The 18,166-nt window shown below is 40.7% G+C and overlaps 1 protein-coding gene across 5 annotated transcripts in view; it reads left to right on the plus strand.

Annotated features, from left to right (window-relative positions):
* LOC133617291 (phosphatidylinositol-3-phosphate phosphatase MTMR7-like) overlaps positions 1–18,166 on the plus strand; it is a 72,990-nt gene that overhangs the window by 44,189 nt on the left and 10,635 nt on the right. For 4 of the 5 annotated variants that reach the window (XR_009816969.2, XR_009816968.2, XM_061977218.2 and 1 more), the window contains exons 8-13: positions 1,571–1,680; positions 4,051–4,176; positions 7,653–7,702; positions 9,490–9,690; positions 11,718–11,852; positions 15,071–15,197. Coding sequence is in view for 3 of the 5 variants with exons in the window: in XM_061977218.2 (XP_061833202.2) it covers positions 1,571–1,680; positions 4,051–4,176; positions 7,653–7,702; positions 9,490–9,690; positions 11,718–11,852; positions 15,071–15,197 (749 nt within the window). In the remaining 2 variants the exon portion in view is untranslated. Of the gene's footprint in view, positions 1–1,570; positions 1,681–4,050; positions 4,177–7,652; positions 7,703–9,489; positions 9,691–11,717; positions 11,853–15,070; positions 15,244–18,166 lie in introns of all 5 variants that reach the window. The other variant, XM_061977219.2, reaches the window with a different exon arrangement.

An 18,166-nucleotide genomic window follows, 5' to 3' on the forward strand; every position in this document is an offset into this window, starting at 1 on the left:
GTTACGCTTAAAGCGAATTAGCCTTCACCTGAAGCCAGGACTGCGAGCGAGCTGAAGCTGCCGTTTATGTTTCTAGAAGGTCAACGGGCTCGTAGTGATGTTACTAGTAGTTGACTGGGAGGTGCTTATTATAATTTGGGGAGAGTTCGCTGCCTGATGCTTACCTGCTAAACGCTAAGCATTGACTACATGCGCTCTGAATACGCACTGCTGATTGGCTGTTACCACTCTGAATACGCACTGCTGATTGGGTTTGTAACCAATCAGATGGTTGTGTGGGTGGGACAATGCTGGGTGCTGCGGAGTACTGACAGAGACAGGCAGAACTACTACTTTATATGTTCGTGTGGAAACTCGTTCGGTACACAACCGAACCGAACCCCCCGTACCGAAACGGTTCAATACAAATACACGTACCGTTACACCCTTAGTGTTTCCCTTTCGGCGACAGTGCTATAGAAAGGAGGAACCATTAGCCAATGTATTTCAGTTACAGAGTCTAAAACTGGGATATAGGAAGGATGAACTATGTACCACTTTATAGAATATATACAGTGTTTTTTCCTCTTTCTCTCTCTCTCTCTCCTTGTTTTTCCTTTTCCTATCTGGTCGCCCCCTGTCGTGTGTTTTTGTTTCTTGGACGGGTTGACTGTAAACAAGTTTTTTTGTACTTTTAGCATACTTGCCAACCCTCACGGATTTTCCGGGAGACTCCCGAAATTCAGCGCCTCTCCCGAAAACCTCCCGGGACAAATTTTCTCCCGAAATTCAGGCGGAGCTGGAGGCCACGCCCCCTCCAGCTCCATGCGGACCTGAGTCCGCTTTCCCACAATATAAAGAACGTCTACAGTAAAGCAGTCCATCTGCCGTAAACAGCAATGTTGTGACACTCTTAAACAGGACAATACTGCCATCTAGTGCATTTGATGAAAGCACTTTTGTGCGTGCCACACAGCAATGCATCATCAGAGAGGGTGTTCAGCATGGTTAGAAAGATAGTGACAGAGAATAGAACAAGGATGGACAATTCAACCCTTAACTCAACAATGAGTAGATGAGTGTTGTGTGTGTATATGTGTAAATGAATGAACACTGAAATTCAAGTATTTATTTTATATATATATATATAGCTAGAATTCACTGAAAGTCAATTATTTCTTATATATACATACATATATATATATATATATATATATATCCATCCATCCATCCATTTTCTACCGCTTATTCCCTTCGGGGTCGCGGGGATATATATATATATATATATATATATATATATATATGAAATACTTGACTTGGTGAATTCTAGCTGTAAATATACTCCTCCCCTCTTAACCACGCCCCCAACCACGCCCCCCGCACCCACCCCCCAACCCCCACCTCCTGAAATTGGAGGTCTCAAGGTTGGCAAGTATGACTTTTAGGTGCAATAAAAAATAAAGTATCTTGGTAGGACAAACTATTTTCCAATGTATTTCAATTATAGAACATAAAACTATGATATAGGAAGGTTGAACTATTTGCCATTGTGCTTGTGTCTGTGGTTAAATGTCCCTCTTGTCTTAACCAGTGACCGAGATGCGATCTCCATCAATGACTGACTTTCTTTGGGGTTTGGAAAACTCTGGTTGGCTAAAACACATTAAAGCTGTTCTAGATGCTGGAGTCTTCATTGCCAAGGTATACGCAGTCTCTTTCACCCACGCACACACAGGCTTTGCTCACACATACATTACATGGCAAACCACTATTACCAAGTACAATCTGTAAAATTACTTCACCGTCCGTGTATGCAAGGCACTGACAGTCGCGATCAAAAGTTGACATACACTTGTAAAGAACATAATGTCGTGGCTGTCATGAGTTTCTAATAATTTCTACAACTCTTGTTTTTTTGTGATAGAGTGATTGGAGCACATACTTGTTGGTCACAAAAAAACATTCATGAAGTTTGCTTCTTTTATGAATTTATTATGGGTCTACTGAAAATGTGAGCAAATGTGCTGGGTCAAAAGTATACATACAGCAATGTTAATATTTGCTTACATGTCCCTTGGCAAGTTTCACTGCAATAAGGCGCTTTTGGTAGCCATCCACAAGCTTCTGCTTGAATTTTTGACCGCTCATCTTGACAACATTGGTGCAGTTCAGCTAAATGTGTTGGTTTTCTGACATGGACTTGTTTCTTCAGCATTGTCCACTCATTTAAGTCAGGACTTTGGGAAGGCCATTCTAAAACCTTAATTCTAGCCTTATTTAACCATTCCTTTACCACTTTTTACTTGTGTTTGGGGTCATTGTCCTGTTGGAACACCCAACCGCGCTCAAGACCCAACCTCACATGGACATCACATGGATAAAGATAAGACCTTCTGGTAGAAAGTTCTGTGGTCAGATGAAACAAAAATGTAGCTGTTTGGCCACAATACGCAGCAATATGTTTGGAGGAGAAAAGGTGAGGCCTTTAATCCCAGGAACACCAAACCTACCGTCAAGCATGATGGTGGTAGTATTATGCTCTGGGCCTGTTTTGCTGCCAATGGAACTGGTGCTTTACAGAGAGTAAATGGGACAATGAAAAAGGAGGATTACCTCCAAATTCTGCAGGACAAACTAAAATCATCAGCCCGGAGGTTGGGTCTTTGGCGCAGTTGGGTTAGGAATGGCTAAATCAGGCTAGAATTAAGGTTTTAGAATGACCCTCCCAAAGTCCTGACTTAAACATGTGGACAATGCTGAAGAAACAAGTCCATGTCAGAAAACCAACAAATTTAGCTGAATTGCACCAATTTTCTCAAGAGGAGCGGTCCATATTTCAAGCAGAAGCTTGTGGATGGCTACCAAAAGTGCCTTATTGCGGTGAAACTTGCCAAGGGACAAATATTAACATTGCTGTATGCAGGGGCGCCGCTAGGGATTTTGGGCCCCATGAAAAGAATCTTTACAGGGCTCCCAACACAGTGTCATTATTTTTTCTGTATTATAATTTCATCATCATTAGGGGCCTCTCTGGGCCCCCCTCCATCATGGGCCCCTAGAATCCGTCTCCTTTACCCCCCCTTTTCGGCACCCCTGGCTGTATGTATACTTTTGACCCAGCACATTTGCTCACATTTCCAGTAGACCCATAGTAAATTCATAAAAGAACCAAACTTCATGAATGTTTTTTGTGACCAACAAGTACCGTATTTTTCGGACTATAAATATCTCCGGATTATAATTCGCACCGGCCGAAAATGCATAATAAAGAAGGAAAAAAACATATATATGTCGCATCATAAGTCGCATTTTGGGGGGAAATTTTTTTGATAAAAGCCAACACCAAGAATTGACATTTGAAAGGCAATTTAAAATAAATAAAGAATAGTGAACAACAGGCTGAATAAGTGTACGTTATATGAGACATAAATAACCAATTGAGAACGTGCCTGGTATGTTAACGTAACATATTATGGTAAGAGTCATTCAAATAACTATAACATATAGAACATGCTATACGTTTACCAAACAATCTGTCACTCCTAATCGTTAAATCCCATGAAATCTTATACGTCTAGTCTCTTACGTGAATTAGCTAAATATTATTATTTGATATTTGACGGTAATGTGTTAATAATGTCACACATAAGTCGCTCCTGAATATAAGTCGCACCCCCGGATAACTATGAAAAAAACTGCGACCAACAGTTCGAAAAATACGGTATGTGCTCCAATCACTCTATCTCAAGTTGTAGAAATGATTGGAAACTCAAGACAGCCATGACATTATGTTCTTTACAAGTGTATGTCAACTTTTGATCACGATTGATTGAAACTTTTATTAGTAGATTGCACAGTACAGTACATATTCCGTACAATTTACCACTAAATGGTAACACCCGAATAAGTTTTTCAATTTGTTTAAGTCGGGGTCCACGTTAATCAATTTATGGTAAAATTAGTTAAAACAAAATTGGGATTGAAATTACAGTATCTAAACATTGCAGATCAAAATGTAGTTTAACAGTGGTTCCTACAGTATATTGTTTGTGCTTGTATCGCTCGTTTCAGGCAGTTGCTGATGAAGGGGTCAGTGTGTTGGTCCACTGTTCAGATGGTTGGGACCGGACAGCTCAGGCCTGCTCTGTAGCCAGTCTCCTTTTGGACCCGTTCTACCGCACCATCAAAGGACTGATGGTAACACAATGAGACACATCTTGTCAATTTGCTGTTTAGACGTGGCTTCTCACGGTGATAGAGCTGGAGGGCGGCTATTTGCTACACCGGATGTTTTCTGTCATAGCAACACACTAGAGAGCATACAAATAAATTATTGTGGCATCGTATCCTCCTACAATCGTATATCTTCTGGCTCCTCCCACCAAAGCGTGAGGGTCGAATATATCAAATGTATACATGTAAATAGGGTTAAGAATGACAATTCTGCTTTTCTTGAATTTGCAACATTACATCCTAATAAGAAATGACTTGCATGTACAAAATTACAAGCTGGAAGATAATATCAATGAGATGCAAACATTTGTGAAGTGCAGGAGCAGGCCCTGGTATAATCATTGAAGTACAGCTGATGTAGGCCAGTTTTAATGCGGATGTGGATCAAAAGACCACTGCAAAGTATAAAGTACATAGTGTCCTGTTCCATCATCTGTGGCTTTCAACATTTGCAATTTAAGGAATAGAGGAGTATAATTATATATATTTGAGTATAAATATTTGGGTGTTGGCACCAGTCGCTAGACCAGATCGGACCAATCTAAGACTATGAGAATGAACTGAATAAGTCTGCTGAAGTATTGGCACCAACCGCTAGACTAGATCAGACCAGTCTAAGGCTAGATCCGACCAATCTAAGACTACGAGCATGAACTGAATAAGCCTACTGAGATATTGGCACCAACCGCTAGACTAGATCAGACCAGTCTAAGGCTAGATCAGACCATTCTAAGGCTAGATCAGACCAATCTTTGTCTTAGGCTAGATCTGACCATTTTAAGTCTAAGGCTAGATCACACCAATTTAAGGCTAGATCAAACCAATCTAAGAATATGAGCATAAACTGAATAAGCCTACTGAGATATTGGCACCAACCGCAAGACTAGATCAGACCAATCTAAGTCTAAGGCTAGATCTGACCAATCTACGTCTAAGGCTAGATCAGACCAATCTACGTCTAAGGCTAGCTCTGACTTATCTAAGTCAAAGACTAGAACTGACCAGTCTAAGGCTAGATCTGATCAATCTAAGTCTAAGGCTAGATCAGACCAATCTAAATATAAGGCTAGATCAGACCAATCTAAGTCTAAGGCTAGATCAGACCAATCTAAGGCTAGATCAGACCAATCTAAGTCTAAGGCTAGATCACACCAATCTAAGTCTAAGGCTAGATCTGACCAATCTAAGTCTAAGGCTAAATCATACCATTCTAAGTCTAAGGCTAGATCTAACCGTTCTAAGGCTAGATCAGACCATTCTAAGTCTAAGGCTAGATCAGACCATTCTAAGTCTAAGGCTAGATCAGACCAATCTAAGTCTAAGGCTAGATCTGACCATTCTAAGTCTAAGGCTAGATCTGACCAATCTACGTCAAAGGCTAGATACGACCAATCTACGTCTAAGGTTAGGTCTGACCATTCTAAGTCTAAGGCTAGATCAGACCAATCTAAGTCTAAGGCTAGATCAGGCCAATCTTGGGCTAGATCAGACAAGTCTAAGGCTAGATCAGACTAACCTAAGACTATGAGCATGAACTGAATAAGCCTACTGAGATATTGGCACCAACCGCTAGACTAGATAAGACCAATCTAAGTCTAAGGCTAGATCTGACCAATCTAAGTCTAAGGCTAGATCTGACCAATCTAAGTCTAAGGCTAGATCTAACCAATCTAAGTCTAAGGCTAGATCTGGCCAATCTATGTCTAAGGCTAGATCTGGCCAATCTAAGTCCAAGGCCAGATCAGACCAATCTAAGTCCAAGGCCAGATCAGACCAATCTAAGTCTAAGGCTAGGTCTAAACATTCTAAGTTTAAGGCTAGATCAGACAAGTCTAAGGCTAGATTATACCAATCTAAGACTATGAGCATGAACTGAATAAGCCTACTGAGATATGGGCATCAACCGCTAGACTAAATCAGACTAATCTAAGTCTAAGGCTAGATCTGACCAATCTAAGTCTAAGGCTAGATCAGACCAATCTAAGTCTAAGGCTAGGTCACACCAATCTAAGTCTAAGGGTAGATCAGACCAATCTAAGGCTAGATCAGACCAATCTAAGACTATGAGCATGAACTGCATACGCCTACTGAGATATTGGCACCAACCGCTAGACTAGATCTGACCAATCTAAGTCTAAGGCTCGATCTGACCAATTCAAGTCTAAGGCTATATCAGACCATTCTAAGTCTAAGGCTAGATCAGACCAATCTAAGTCTAAGGTTAGATCACACCATTCTAAGTCTAAGGCTAGATCAGACCAATCTAAGTCTAAGGCTACATCAGACCAATCTAAGTCTAAGGCTAGATCAGACCATTCTAAGTCTAAGGCTAGATCAGACCAATCTAAGTCTAAGGCTACATCAGACCAATATAAGTCTAAGGCTAGATCAGACCAATCTACGTCTAAGGCTAGATCTGACCATTCTAAGACTAACTCTAGATCTGACCAATCTAAGTCTAAGGCTAGATCTGACCAATCTAAGTATAAGGCTAGATCTGACCAATCTAAGTCTAAGGCTAGATCTGACCATTCTAAGTCTCAGGCTAGATCAGACCATTCTAAGTCTAAGGCTAGATCTGACCAACCTAAGTCTAAGGCTAGTTCAGACCAATCTAAGGCTAAGGCTAGATCTAAACATTCTAAGTCTGAGGCTAGATCAGACCAATCTAAGACTATGAGCATGAACTAAATAAGCCTACTGAGATATTGGCACCAACCGCCAGACTAGATCAAACCAATCTAAGTCCAAGGCTCGATCACACCAATCTAAGTCTAGATCTGATCAATTCAAGTCCAAGAGCATGAATTGATGAGGAAAGGAGGGACACATTTTAGCGATATTACAGAGATGAAAGAAGGCTATAGAAGCCCTTCAGTCCCTTGATTTTTTTAATACAGTTTCTTGCACTCTCATTACTGGGGTGGAAAATAAGACAAATACTGCACTGTAATGCATATAATACATAAATAAAACCTAATTAACAATTCATTTAGGCCAGCTGAGCTGGAGGTTGGGCTTCTACATGATTATAAGTCTGAATCTCTTTGACAGTATAATAAGCAAATCAGTGGTCTTGAAATTTAAACCACCAGCAGAGCATTTTTTAAGTTTCATTGTGTTCTGAGTTATTATGGAGACTTTTTCTATTTTCTTAGTGTCTTTTTTTAATTGGTAAAAACGACCAGCGAAAAATCTCACAACTTTTTCTGGTGCAATTATATACTGTACTGTATTATGCCAGAAGCTTTTGCCAAATATCATTAGGGTATATAACGAATATTTAAGTGTGTATAAAGACTTTTTTGTCACTGTCTGCAACCTGCCACCTTCCGCTACTGACCTATAGTGCAGTGAACATTGTGTATGCCTTATCAAGTTGAATTTTTGTCATATTTAACAGAAACTAAGTACCATCTTTTTTTTCTTATTTACTGTAGGTACTAATAGAAAGAGACTGGATTTCTTTTGGTCACAAGTTCTCCCACAGGTTTGTAATTGTCACATGCTCCAACTACAAAACCTAAAAGCAGTGAAGTTGGCACGTTGTGTAAATGGTCATTAAAAACACAATACAATGATTTGCAAATCCGTTTCAACCTGTATTCAATTGAATAGACTGCAAAGACAAGATACTTAACGTTCAAACTGGTAAACTTTATTTTTTGCAACTATTAGCTCATTTGGAATTTGATACCTGCAACATGTTTAAAAAAAAGCTGACACAAGTGGCAAAAAAGACTGAGAAAATTGAGGAATTCTCATCAAACACTTATTTGGAACATCCCACGGGTGAATAGGCTACGTAATTGGGAACAGGTGGGTGCCATGATTGGGTATAAAAGCAGCTTCCATAAAAAGCTCACAAACAAGGATGGGGTGAGGGTCACCACTTTGGGAACAATATGCATGAGCAAATTGTCAAACAGTTTAAGAACAACAATTCTCAACGAGCTATTGCAAGGAATTTAGGGATTTCACCATCTACGGTCCGTACTATCATCAAAAGTTTCAGAGAATCTGGAGAAATCACTGTACGTAAGTGGCAATGCCCGTGACCTTCGATCCCTCATGCGGTACTGCATTAAAAAGCGACACCAGTGTGTAAAGGATATCACCACATGGGCTCAGGAACACTTCAGAAAACCACTGTCAGTAACTACAGTTGGTCGCTGCATCTGTAAGTGCAAGTTAAAACTCTACTATGCAAAGCCACAGACATTTATCAACAACACCCAGAAATGCTTCACTGGGCCCAAGCTCATCTAAGATGGACTCGCTGCAAAGTGGAAAAGTGTTCTGTGGTCTGGCGAGTCCACATTTCAAAATCTTTTTGGAAACTGTGGACGCCGTGTCCTCCGGAACAAAGAGGAAAAGAACACCCGGATTCTTCCAGGCGCAAAGTGGAAAAGCCAGCATCTGTGATGGTATGGGGGTGTATTAGTGCCCAAGACATGGGTAACTTACACATCTGTGAAGGCACCATTAATGCTGAAAGGTACATACAGGTTTTGGAGCAACATATATTGCTATCCAAGCAATGTTCTCATGGACGCCCCTGCTTATTTCAGCAAGACGATGCCAAGCCACGTGTTACAACAGCGTGGCTTCGTAGTAAATGAGTGAGGGTACTAGACTGGCCTGCCTGTAGTCCAGACCTGTCTCCCATTGAAAATGTGTGGCGCATTATGAAGCCTAAAATACCACAACGGAGGCCCCGGACTGTTGAACAACTTAAGCTGTACATCAAGCAAGAATGGGAAAGAATTCCACCTGAAAAGCTTCAAAAAATAGTCTCCTCAGTTCCCAAACGTTTACTGAGTGTTGTTAAAAGGAAAGACCATGTAACACAGTGGTAAAAAAGCCCCTGTGACAACTTTTTTGCAATGTGTTGCTGTCATTAAATTCTAAGTTAATGATTATTTGCAAAAATAACCTGAAGTTTTTCAGTTGGAACATTAAATATCTTGTCTTTGCAATCTATTCAATTGAATATAAGTTGAAAAGGATTAGCAAATCATTGTATTTTGTTTTTATTTACCATTTACACAACGTGCCAACTTCACTGGTTTTGGGTTTTGTAAATACAATACATTTCTGCACTGACTGCAATATTAAAAACGCTAAAGAACTGTCCGTCTTGACTTTAAGTGTCAGATGATGGTCCTTATGTGCCTTCAAATTGTCTTAATGACATGTTTTAAAGCCTAAATATTTGTATTATATTTACTTATAATAAAAATGTTGTATTTTATTGAATCATTTTTGTCCACGTAGGTACGCCCACCTGGACGGCGATCCTAAAGAGGTGTCCCCAGTCATCGATCAGTTCTTGGAGTGCGTGTGGCAGCTGTCGGAGCAGTTTCCATGCGCTTTTGAATTTAACGAGCGCTTCCTCATCGCCATACACACGCATGTCTACTCCTGCCAGTATGGCACTTTCCTGGGCAACTGTCAAAAGGAACGCAAGGATATGAGGTAGGACTACAACGCACAGATTCTTGTACCGTATTTTTTGGAGTATAAGTCGCACCTGCCCAAAATGCATAATAAAAAAGGAAAAAAACATATATAAGTCGCACTGGAGCCCGGCCAAACTATGAAAAAAAACTGCGACTTATAGTCCGAAAAATACGGTAATTCTATGGCATTACCACAACACAGAACATCTTACAATACATTAAACATATGTTTCCTATTGCACTTAAAAAAACAATTTTAGAAGGTTTTTCTTGTTGCACTCAGAATAATTTACAATTTTCCATGTTACATAAAGTCTGCCATAATCAAGTATTAGGTTAAAATAGAATAAAAAGCTTTATTGACATATACAATGCTTCATGATTAGGGATGTCCGATAATATCGGACTACCGATATTATCGGCCGATAAATGCTTTAAAATGTCATATCGGAAATTATCAGTATCGGTTTCAAAAAGTAAAATCTATGACTTTTTAAAACGCCGCTGTGTACACGGATGTAGGAGGAAGTACAGAGCGCCAATAAACCTTGAAGGCACTGCCTTTGCGTGCCGCCCCAATCACATAATATCTTCGGCTTATGACACACTCACAAGTGAATGCAAAGCATACTTAATCAACAGCCATACAGGTCACACTGAGGGTGGCCGTATAAACAACTTTAACACTGTTACAATTATGCGCCACACTGTGAACCCACACCAAACAAGAATGACAAACACATTTCGTGAGAACATCCGCACCGTAACACAACATAAACACAACAGAACAAATACCCAGAACCCCTTGCAGCACTAACTCTTACGGGACGCTACAATATACACCGCCCGCCAACCCCTACCCACCCCCCCACACCTCAATCCCAACCCCGCCCACCTCAACCTCCTCATGCTCTCTCCACGATGTTATTGCTTGCATGCACTTTGTGTGTGCGTTTTGACTTCCACTCCACAAAAATCCATGCTCAGATAATGTGCTAACTCGTTGTATTTATATACATATCTTCATTTTTCTGCACTGCCTTTTCGTTTTTTTACTTCTATTTTTTTCAGTGTAGCCGTGTCGTTGCTGTTTCTCTCTCTCTCTCCCCCTCGCTCTCATCATTAAAGGTGATTGGAGGAGGGGTCCTAGAACATGCATGGGTGGGACAAGCCACTGACCGGGCCAATCAATTGTCACCTTCCTGTCTCAGGTGTGGTCTGCACTGGCCTGGGATAACCCGGGAGAGTTACCATAGTTACCAAGGCATGGCAAAGCGATAGATGAACACAGGTTCCTAATTTAAGTTAAATCTGATTTAAAAATGTCCAGGCCCTGCGATGAGGTGGCGACTTGTCCAGAGTGTACACCGCCTTCCGCCCGAATGCAGCTGAGATAGGCTCCAGCACCCCCCGCGACCCCAAAAGGGACAAGCTGTAAAAATGGATGGATGGATGGATAAAAATGTCCAATAAGTCCATGTTTATTTTCACTGCTCGTAGTTTTATCCTCTCTAAAATGTCACTAATTTGTGGTCGGGCTCATGGTTTGTATGGACCAATGTTCTATTATCAGATATTCTACGAATTTGCTACTTTGTTAAGATAGCACTTAGATCTACATTGGATAGTGGTTGGAGTGTCCGCCCTGAGAACGGTAGGTCGTGAGTTCAAACCCCGACCGAGTCATACCAAAGACTATAAAAATGGGACCCATAACCTCCCTGCTTGGCACTCAGCATCAAGGGTTGGAATTGGGGGTTAAATCACCAAAATGATTCCTGGGCGCGGCCACCGCTGCTGCTCACTGCTCCCCTCACTTCCCAGGGGGTGATCAAGGGTGATGGGTCAAATGCAGAGAATCATTTCGCCACACCTAGTGTGTGTGTGTGTGTGTGTGACAATCATTGGTACTTTAACTTTAACTTATTTTGGGGTTTTTTTTGGTTTTCTGTGCAAAAAGTTAAGGCCTTTTAAAAAAAACATGCAGTCTATTTGTCATTGTATTAACTAATACAAATCTGTGTGTGTGTGTGTTGGAAACAGGCTTCATAAGCGGAGTCATTGCGTGTGGCTCCAGCTGTGGCAGGACCGAGCGGACTTCACCAACTTACTGTATAAGGCGGAGCTCAGTCAATGTCAGGGTGTGCTGAGGCCCAACACTTCCCCCTACTGTTTCAAGTAAGTCACTGCAGCATCTCTCATGAATAAGTCCTAGTAGCTTAGGCCTGTGCAATTATTTTGACTCAGGGGCCAAATTTGGAGAAAAAAATGTGTCTCCAAATATATACAGTCGTGGTCAAAGGTTTACATACACTTGTAAAGAACATAATACCATGGCTGTGTTGAGTTTCCAATCATTTCTACAACTCTTATTTTTTTGTGATAGAGTGATTGGAGCACATACTTGTTGGTCACAAAAAACATTCATGAAGTTTGGTTCTTTTATGAATTTATTATGGGTCTACTGAAAATGTGAGCAAATGTGCTGGGTCAAAAGTATACATACAGCAATGTTAATATTTGCTTACATGTCCCTTGGCAAGTTTCACTGCAATAAGGCGCTTTTGGTAGCCATCCACAAGCTTCTGCTTGAATTTTTGACCACTCATCTTGACAAAATTGGTGCAGTTCAGCTAAATGTGTTGGTTTTCTGACATGGACTTGTTTCTTCAGCATTGTCCACACGTTTAAGTCAGGACTTTGGGAAGGCCATTCTAAAACCTTCATTCTAGCCTGATTTAGCCATTCCTTGACCACTTTTGACGTGTGTTTGGGGTCATTGTCCTGTTGGAACACCCAACTGCGCCCAAGACCCAAACTCGGGCTGATGACTTTAGGTTGTCCTGAGGAATTTGGAGGTAATCCTCCTTTTTCATTGTCCCATTTTCTCTCTGTAAAGCACCAGTTCCATTGGCAGCAAAACAGGCCCAGAGCATAATACTACCACCACCATGCTTGACGGTAGGTCTGGTGTTCCTGGGATTAAAAGCCTCACCTTTTCTCCTCCAAACATATTGCTGGGTATTGTGGCCAAACAGCTCAATTTTTGTTTCATCTGACCACAGAACTTTCCTCCAGAAGGTCTTATCTTTGTCCATGTGATGTCAGATGAAACAAAAAGTGTATGTAAACATTTGACCACGGCTGTATGTGATTGAATGCTAAAAACGTTAGGACAGACCGCCTTAAAAAACGGAATGGAATTTTAAATGTTGTTACTGAATGAGACACCCAGAATGTACATAAAAATAAAGAATGTGGGATTTACAATATTAACTATGAACGATAAAACACTGAATATTGACAAAATATGAACGTCACACGCCCTCTCCATCCACATATTTTACGATCAACAAAAATGCAACAAACACAGCGAAATATGAACGCGAAGGGTAACAAATAAACCCACCTACAATCTGATACATCACTAAGTTTTAGAACTTTGTTGTAAAATTCTCCTTCCGCATTTCAGGCTGGCCGCTCTGGAAACACTCAGTGGAAGCGCTCCACAGCCACACTGCTTAATGCCTCGTCAAAGCTGCTGTGACTTAATTACCATAGTAACTAATTAGATGACCATAGTAACTACAAACCCCGTTTCCATATGAGTTGGGAAATTGTGTTAGATGTAAATATAAACAGAATACAATGATTTGCAAATTATTTTCAACCCATATTCAGTTGAATATGCTACAAAGACAACATATTTCATGTTCAAACTGATAAACTTTTTTGCAAATAACCATTAACTTTAGAATTTGATGCCAGCAACACGTGACAAAGAAGTTGGGAAAGGTGGCAATAAATACTGATAAAGTTGAGGAATGCTCATCAAACACTTATTTGGAACATCCCACAGGTGAACAGACAAATTGGGAACAGGTGGGTGCCATGATTGGGTATAAAAGTAGATTCCATGAAATGCTCAGTCATTCACAAACAAGGATGGGGCGAGGGTCACCACTTTGTCAACAAATGCGTGAGCAAATTGTTGAACAGTTTAAGAAACACCTTTCTCAACCACCTATTGCAAGGAATTTAGGGATTTCACCATCTACGGTCCGTAATATCATCAAAGGGTTCAGAGAACCTGGAGAAATCACTGCACGTAAGCAGCTAAGCCCGTGACCTTCGATCCCTCAGGCTGTACTGCATCAACAAGCGACATCAGTGTGTAAAGGATATCACCACATGGGCTCAGGAACACTTCAGAAACCCACTGTCAGTAACTACAGTTGGTCGCTACATCTGTAAGTGCAAGTTAAAACTCTCCTATGCAAGGCGAAAACTGTTTATCAACAACACCCAGAAACGCCGTCGGCTTCGCTGGGCCTGAGCTCATCTAAGATGGACTGATACAAAGTGGAAAAGTGTTCTGTGGTCTGACGAGTCCACATTTCAAATTGTCTTTGGAAACTGTGGACGTCGTGTCCTCCGGACCAAAGAGGAAAAGAACCATCCGGATTGTTATAGGCGCAAAGTTGAAAAGCCAGCATCTGTGATGGTATGGGGGTGTATTAGTGCCCAAGACATGGGTAACTTACACATCTGTGAAGGCGCCATTAATGCTGAAAGGTACATACAGGTTTTGGAGCAACATATGTTGCCATCCAAGCAACGTTACCATGGACGCCCCTGCTTATTTCAGCAAGACAATGCCAAGCCACGTGTTACATCAACGTGGCTTCATAGTAAAAGAGTGCGGGTACTAGACTGGCCTGCCTGTAGTCCAGACCTGTCTCCCATTGAAAATGTGAAGCCTAAAATAGCACAACGGAGACCCCCGGACTGTTGAACAACTTAAGCTGTACATCAAGCAAGAATGGGAAAGAATTCCACCTGAGAAGCTTAAAAAATGTGTCTCCTCAGTTCCCAAACGTTTACTGAGTGTTGTTAAAAGGAAAGGTGATGTAACACAGTGGTGAACATGCCCTTTCCCAACTACTTTGGCACATGTTACAGCCATGAAATTCTAAGTTAATTATTATTTGCAAAAAAAAGATAAATTTTATGAGTTTGAACATCAAATATCTTGTCTTTGTAGTGCATTCAATTGAATATGGGTTGAAAAGGATTTGCAAATCATTGTATTCCGTTTATATTTACATCCAACACAATTTCCCAACTCATATGGAAACGGGGTTTGTAATTAGATGACCATAGTAACTAGTATATCCTGCAAAAGCCTAGATTCCAACCATTGAAATACTTTGTATAGTTCAAGACTTACGGTCATTTGACAACATCACTGCACATCACAATGGCAGCTACACTTTCCATCTTAAAAAAACTATAAAAATTATTTGGGAATGTCCGGCGGGCCAGATTAAAAAGCTTAACGGCCTTAATTTGCTCAGGTCTGTAGTAGCTCATGTTTCCCCTCTACGTTCCTTCAGAATGTGGAAGGGTCTCTACAACCACGTGGAGCGGTCGACGCCTCCTCGCCAGTCACCCGCTGACTTCCTGACTGCCGTGAGGGAGGAGTCCCAGCAGCTGGAGGAGGAACTGACCAATCACCAGGAGGTACCACCAGGAGGAACCGCTCACCACCACCCGGGCTCCAGACAAGGCATACAAAAACACCACGAGAAATCTTTCATAGAAACCTTTTACTTCTTCTTGAACTTTTCACTCAGATACCCCAAACTGTGCAATGTTGGGACTTAATGGGCGCCATTCAGCAACCGTTCTTAAGAACAAATGTTGTTCCTAGGCCCACTTACCAAGTTTTTAAGGAGATTTTTGTATACACCAATGTTTTCTTAGCTGGGATTTGTTCATTGGTGAGAACAAAATCTACGAGTGCTCCAGAGCACTCTTAGGGTGGCCTATTTGTTCTTAAGTGTGACAAGTTCCCTTACTTCTATTGTCTAATGTTCAATTAATATCATAGATAGATAGATAGATAGATACATAGATAGATAACACAGACAGACACAATCATGAAATACCAGGGCTTGGATTTAGTGATCGATGACTCTTTAAAAGACTCAACTCATACCCGCAGATTGTGCCCTGGGGAGGGAGTGCACATTTCACGACCTTGTAGACCTATTTGCCCGAAGTGACGAATATTTATTTGAACGCTTTAGGCTACCTCAGCAGTCCCCCCTTTCTTAAACTTACGTTTTGACATGATGTATTTCCCCCGCGGGATAATACGAATTTGTAATCTGTCTGTGTTTTGTCCGTGTGTTTGATGTTCGGCTTTTCCGCCGGGATTGTGCCCTTATGAGGGGAATTAAGGGCAATTACCTAAGCAAATTACGTAATTAAGGGTGTTTACATATGCATATTGGGGAAATAAGGGCGTGATTATATGCAAATTATGATAGACACGCACGCGCTAACCATTTGATGTTCAGCAACTTAAGAACAGCAGGTGGGAACAATTTGGCCGTTTAAGAACACGTCATGAATAAAAAAATTAAAAAAAAAGATTCCCGGGCGCAGCCACCGCTGCTGCCCACTGCTCCCCTCACCTCCCAGGGGGTGATCAAGGGGATGGGTCAAATGCAGAGGACACATTTCACCACACCTAGTGTGTGTGTGACACAATCATTGGTACTTTAACTTAACTTTAACTTCACTTATGAGGGGAATTAAGGGCAATTATCTATGCAAATTATGTAATTAAGGGCGTTTGCCTATGCAAATTACGTAATTTAGGGTGTTTATATGCATATTGGGGAAATAAGGGCATGTTTATATGCAAATTATGATAGACACGCACGCGCTAACCATTTGGCATTCAGCAACTTAAGAACAGCAGGTGGGAACAATTTGGCCGTTTAAGAACACGTAATGGATTTGAAGAAAAAAAAAAGATTCCCGGGCGCGGCCACCGCTGCTGCCCACTGCTCCCCTCACCTCCCAGGGGGTGATCAAGGGGATGGGTCAAATGCAGAGGACACAATTCACCACACCTAGTGTGTGTGTGTGACAATCATTGGTACTTTAACTTAACTTTAACTTCACTTATGAGGGAAATTAAAGGCAATTACCTGTGCAAATTATGTAATTAAGGGTGTTTACCTATGCAAATTACGTAATTAAGGGTGTTTTTATGCATATTGGGGAAATAAGGGCGTGTTTATATGCAAATTATGATAGACACGCACGCGCTAACCATTTGGCATTCAGCAACTTAAGAACAGCAGGTCAGAACAATTTGGCCGTTTAAGAACACGTCATGAATTTGAAAAAAAAAAAGATTCCCGGGCGCGGCCACCGCTGCTGCCCACTGCTCCCCTCACCTCCCAGGGGGTGATCAAGGGGATGGGTCAAATGCAGAGGACACATTTCACCACACCTAGTGTGTGTGTGACAATCATTGGTACTTTAACTTAACTTTAACTTCACTTATGAGGGGAATTAAGGGCAATTACCTATGCAAATTATGTAATTAAGGGTGTTCACCTATGCAAATTACGTAATTAAGGGTGTTTACATATGCATATTGGGGGATTAAGGGTGTTTACATATGCATATTGGGGAATTAAGGGTGTTTACATATGCATATTGGGGAAATAAGGGTGTTTACGTATGCATATTGGGGAAAGAAGGGTGTTTACATATGCATATTGGGGAAATAAGGGTGTTTACATATGCATATTGGGGAAATAAGGGTGTTTACATATGCATATTAAGGAATTAAGGTTGTTTACATATGCATATTGGGGGGGGAAAGGTGTTTATGTATGCATATTAAGGAATTAAGGGTGTTTACATATGCATATTAAGGAATTAAGGGTGTTTACATATGCATATTGGGGAAATAAGAGTGTTTACATATGCATATTAAGGAATTAAGGGTGTTTACATATGCATATTGGAGAAATAAGGGTGTTTACATATGCATATTGGGGAATTAAGGGTGTTTATATATGCATATTGGGGAAATAAGGGTGTCTACGTATGCATATTGGGGAAATAAGGGTGTTTACATATGCATATTGAGGAATTATGGGTGTTTACGTATGCATATTAAGGAAGTAAGGGTGTTTAAGTATGCATATTGAGGAAATAAGGGTGTTTACATATGCATATTGGGAGAATAAGGGTGTTTACGTATGCATATTAAGGGTGTTTGCATATGCATATTGGGGAAAGAAGGGTGTTTACGTATGCATATTAAGGAAATAAGGGTGTTTACGTATGCATATTGGGGAAATAAGGGTGTTTACATATGCATAATGGGGAAATAAAGGTGTTTACGTATGCATATTAAGGAATTACGGGTGTTTACATATGCATATTGGTGAAATAAGGGTGTTTACATATGCATATTAAGGAATTAAGGGTGTTTACATATGCATATTAAGGAATTAAGGGTGTTTACATATGCATATTGGGGAAATAAGAGTGTTTACATATGCATATTAAGGAATTAAGGGTGTTTACATATGCATATTGGAGAAATAAGGGTGTTTACATATGCATATTGGGGAATTAAGGGTGTTTATATATGCATATTGGGGAAATAAGGGTGT

This window comes from Nerophis lumbriciformis, linkage group LG16 (genome assembly GCF_033978685.3).
Source record: "Nerophis lumbriciformis linkage group LG16, RoL_Nlum_v2.1, whole genome shotgun sequence".
NCBI classification, from domain to species: domain Eukaryota; kingdom Metazoa; phylum Chordata; class Actinopteri; order Syngnathiformes; family Syngnathidae; genus Nerophis; species Nerophis lumbriciformis.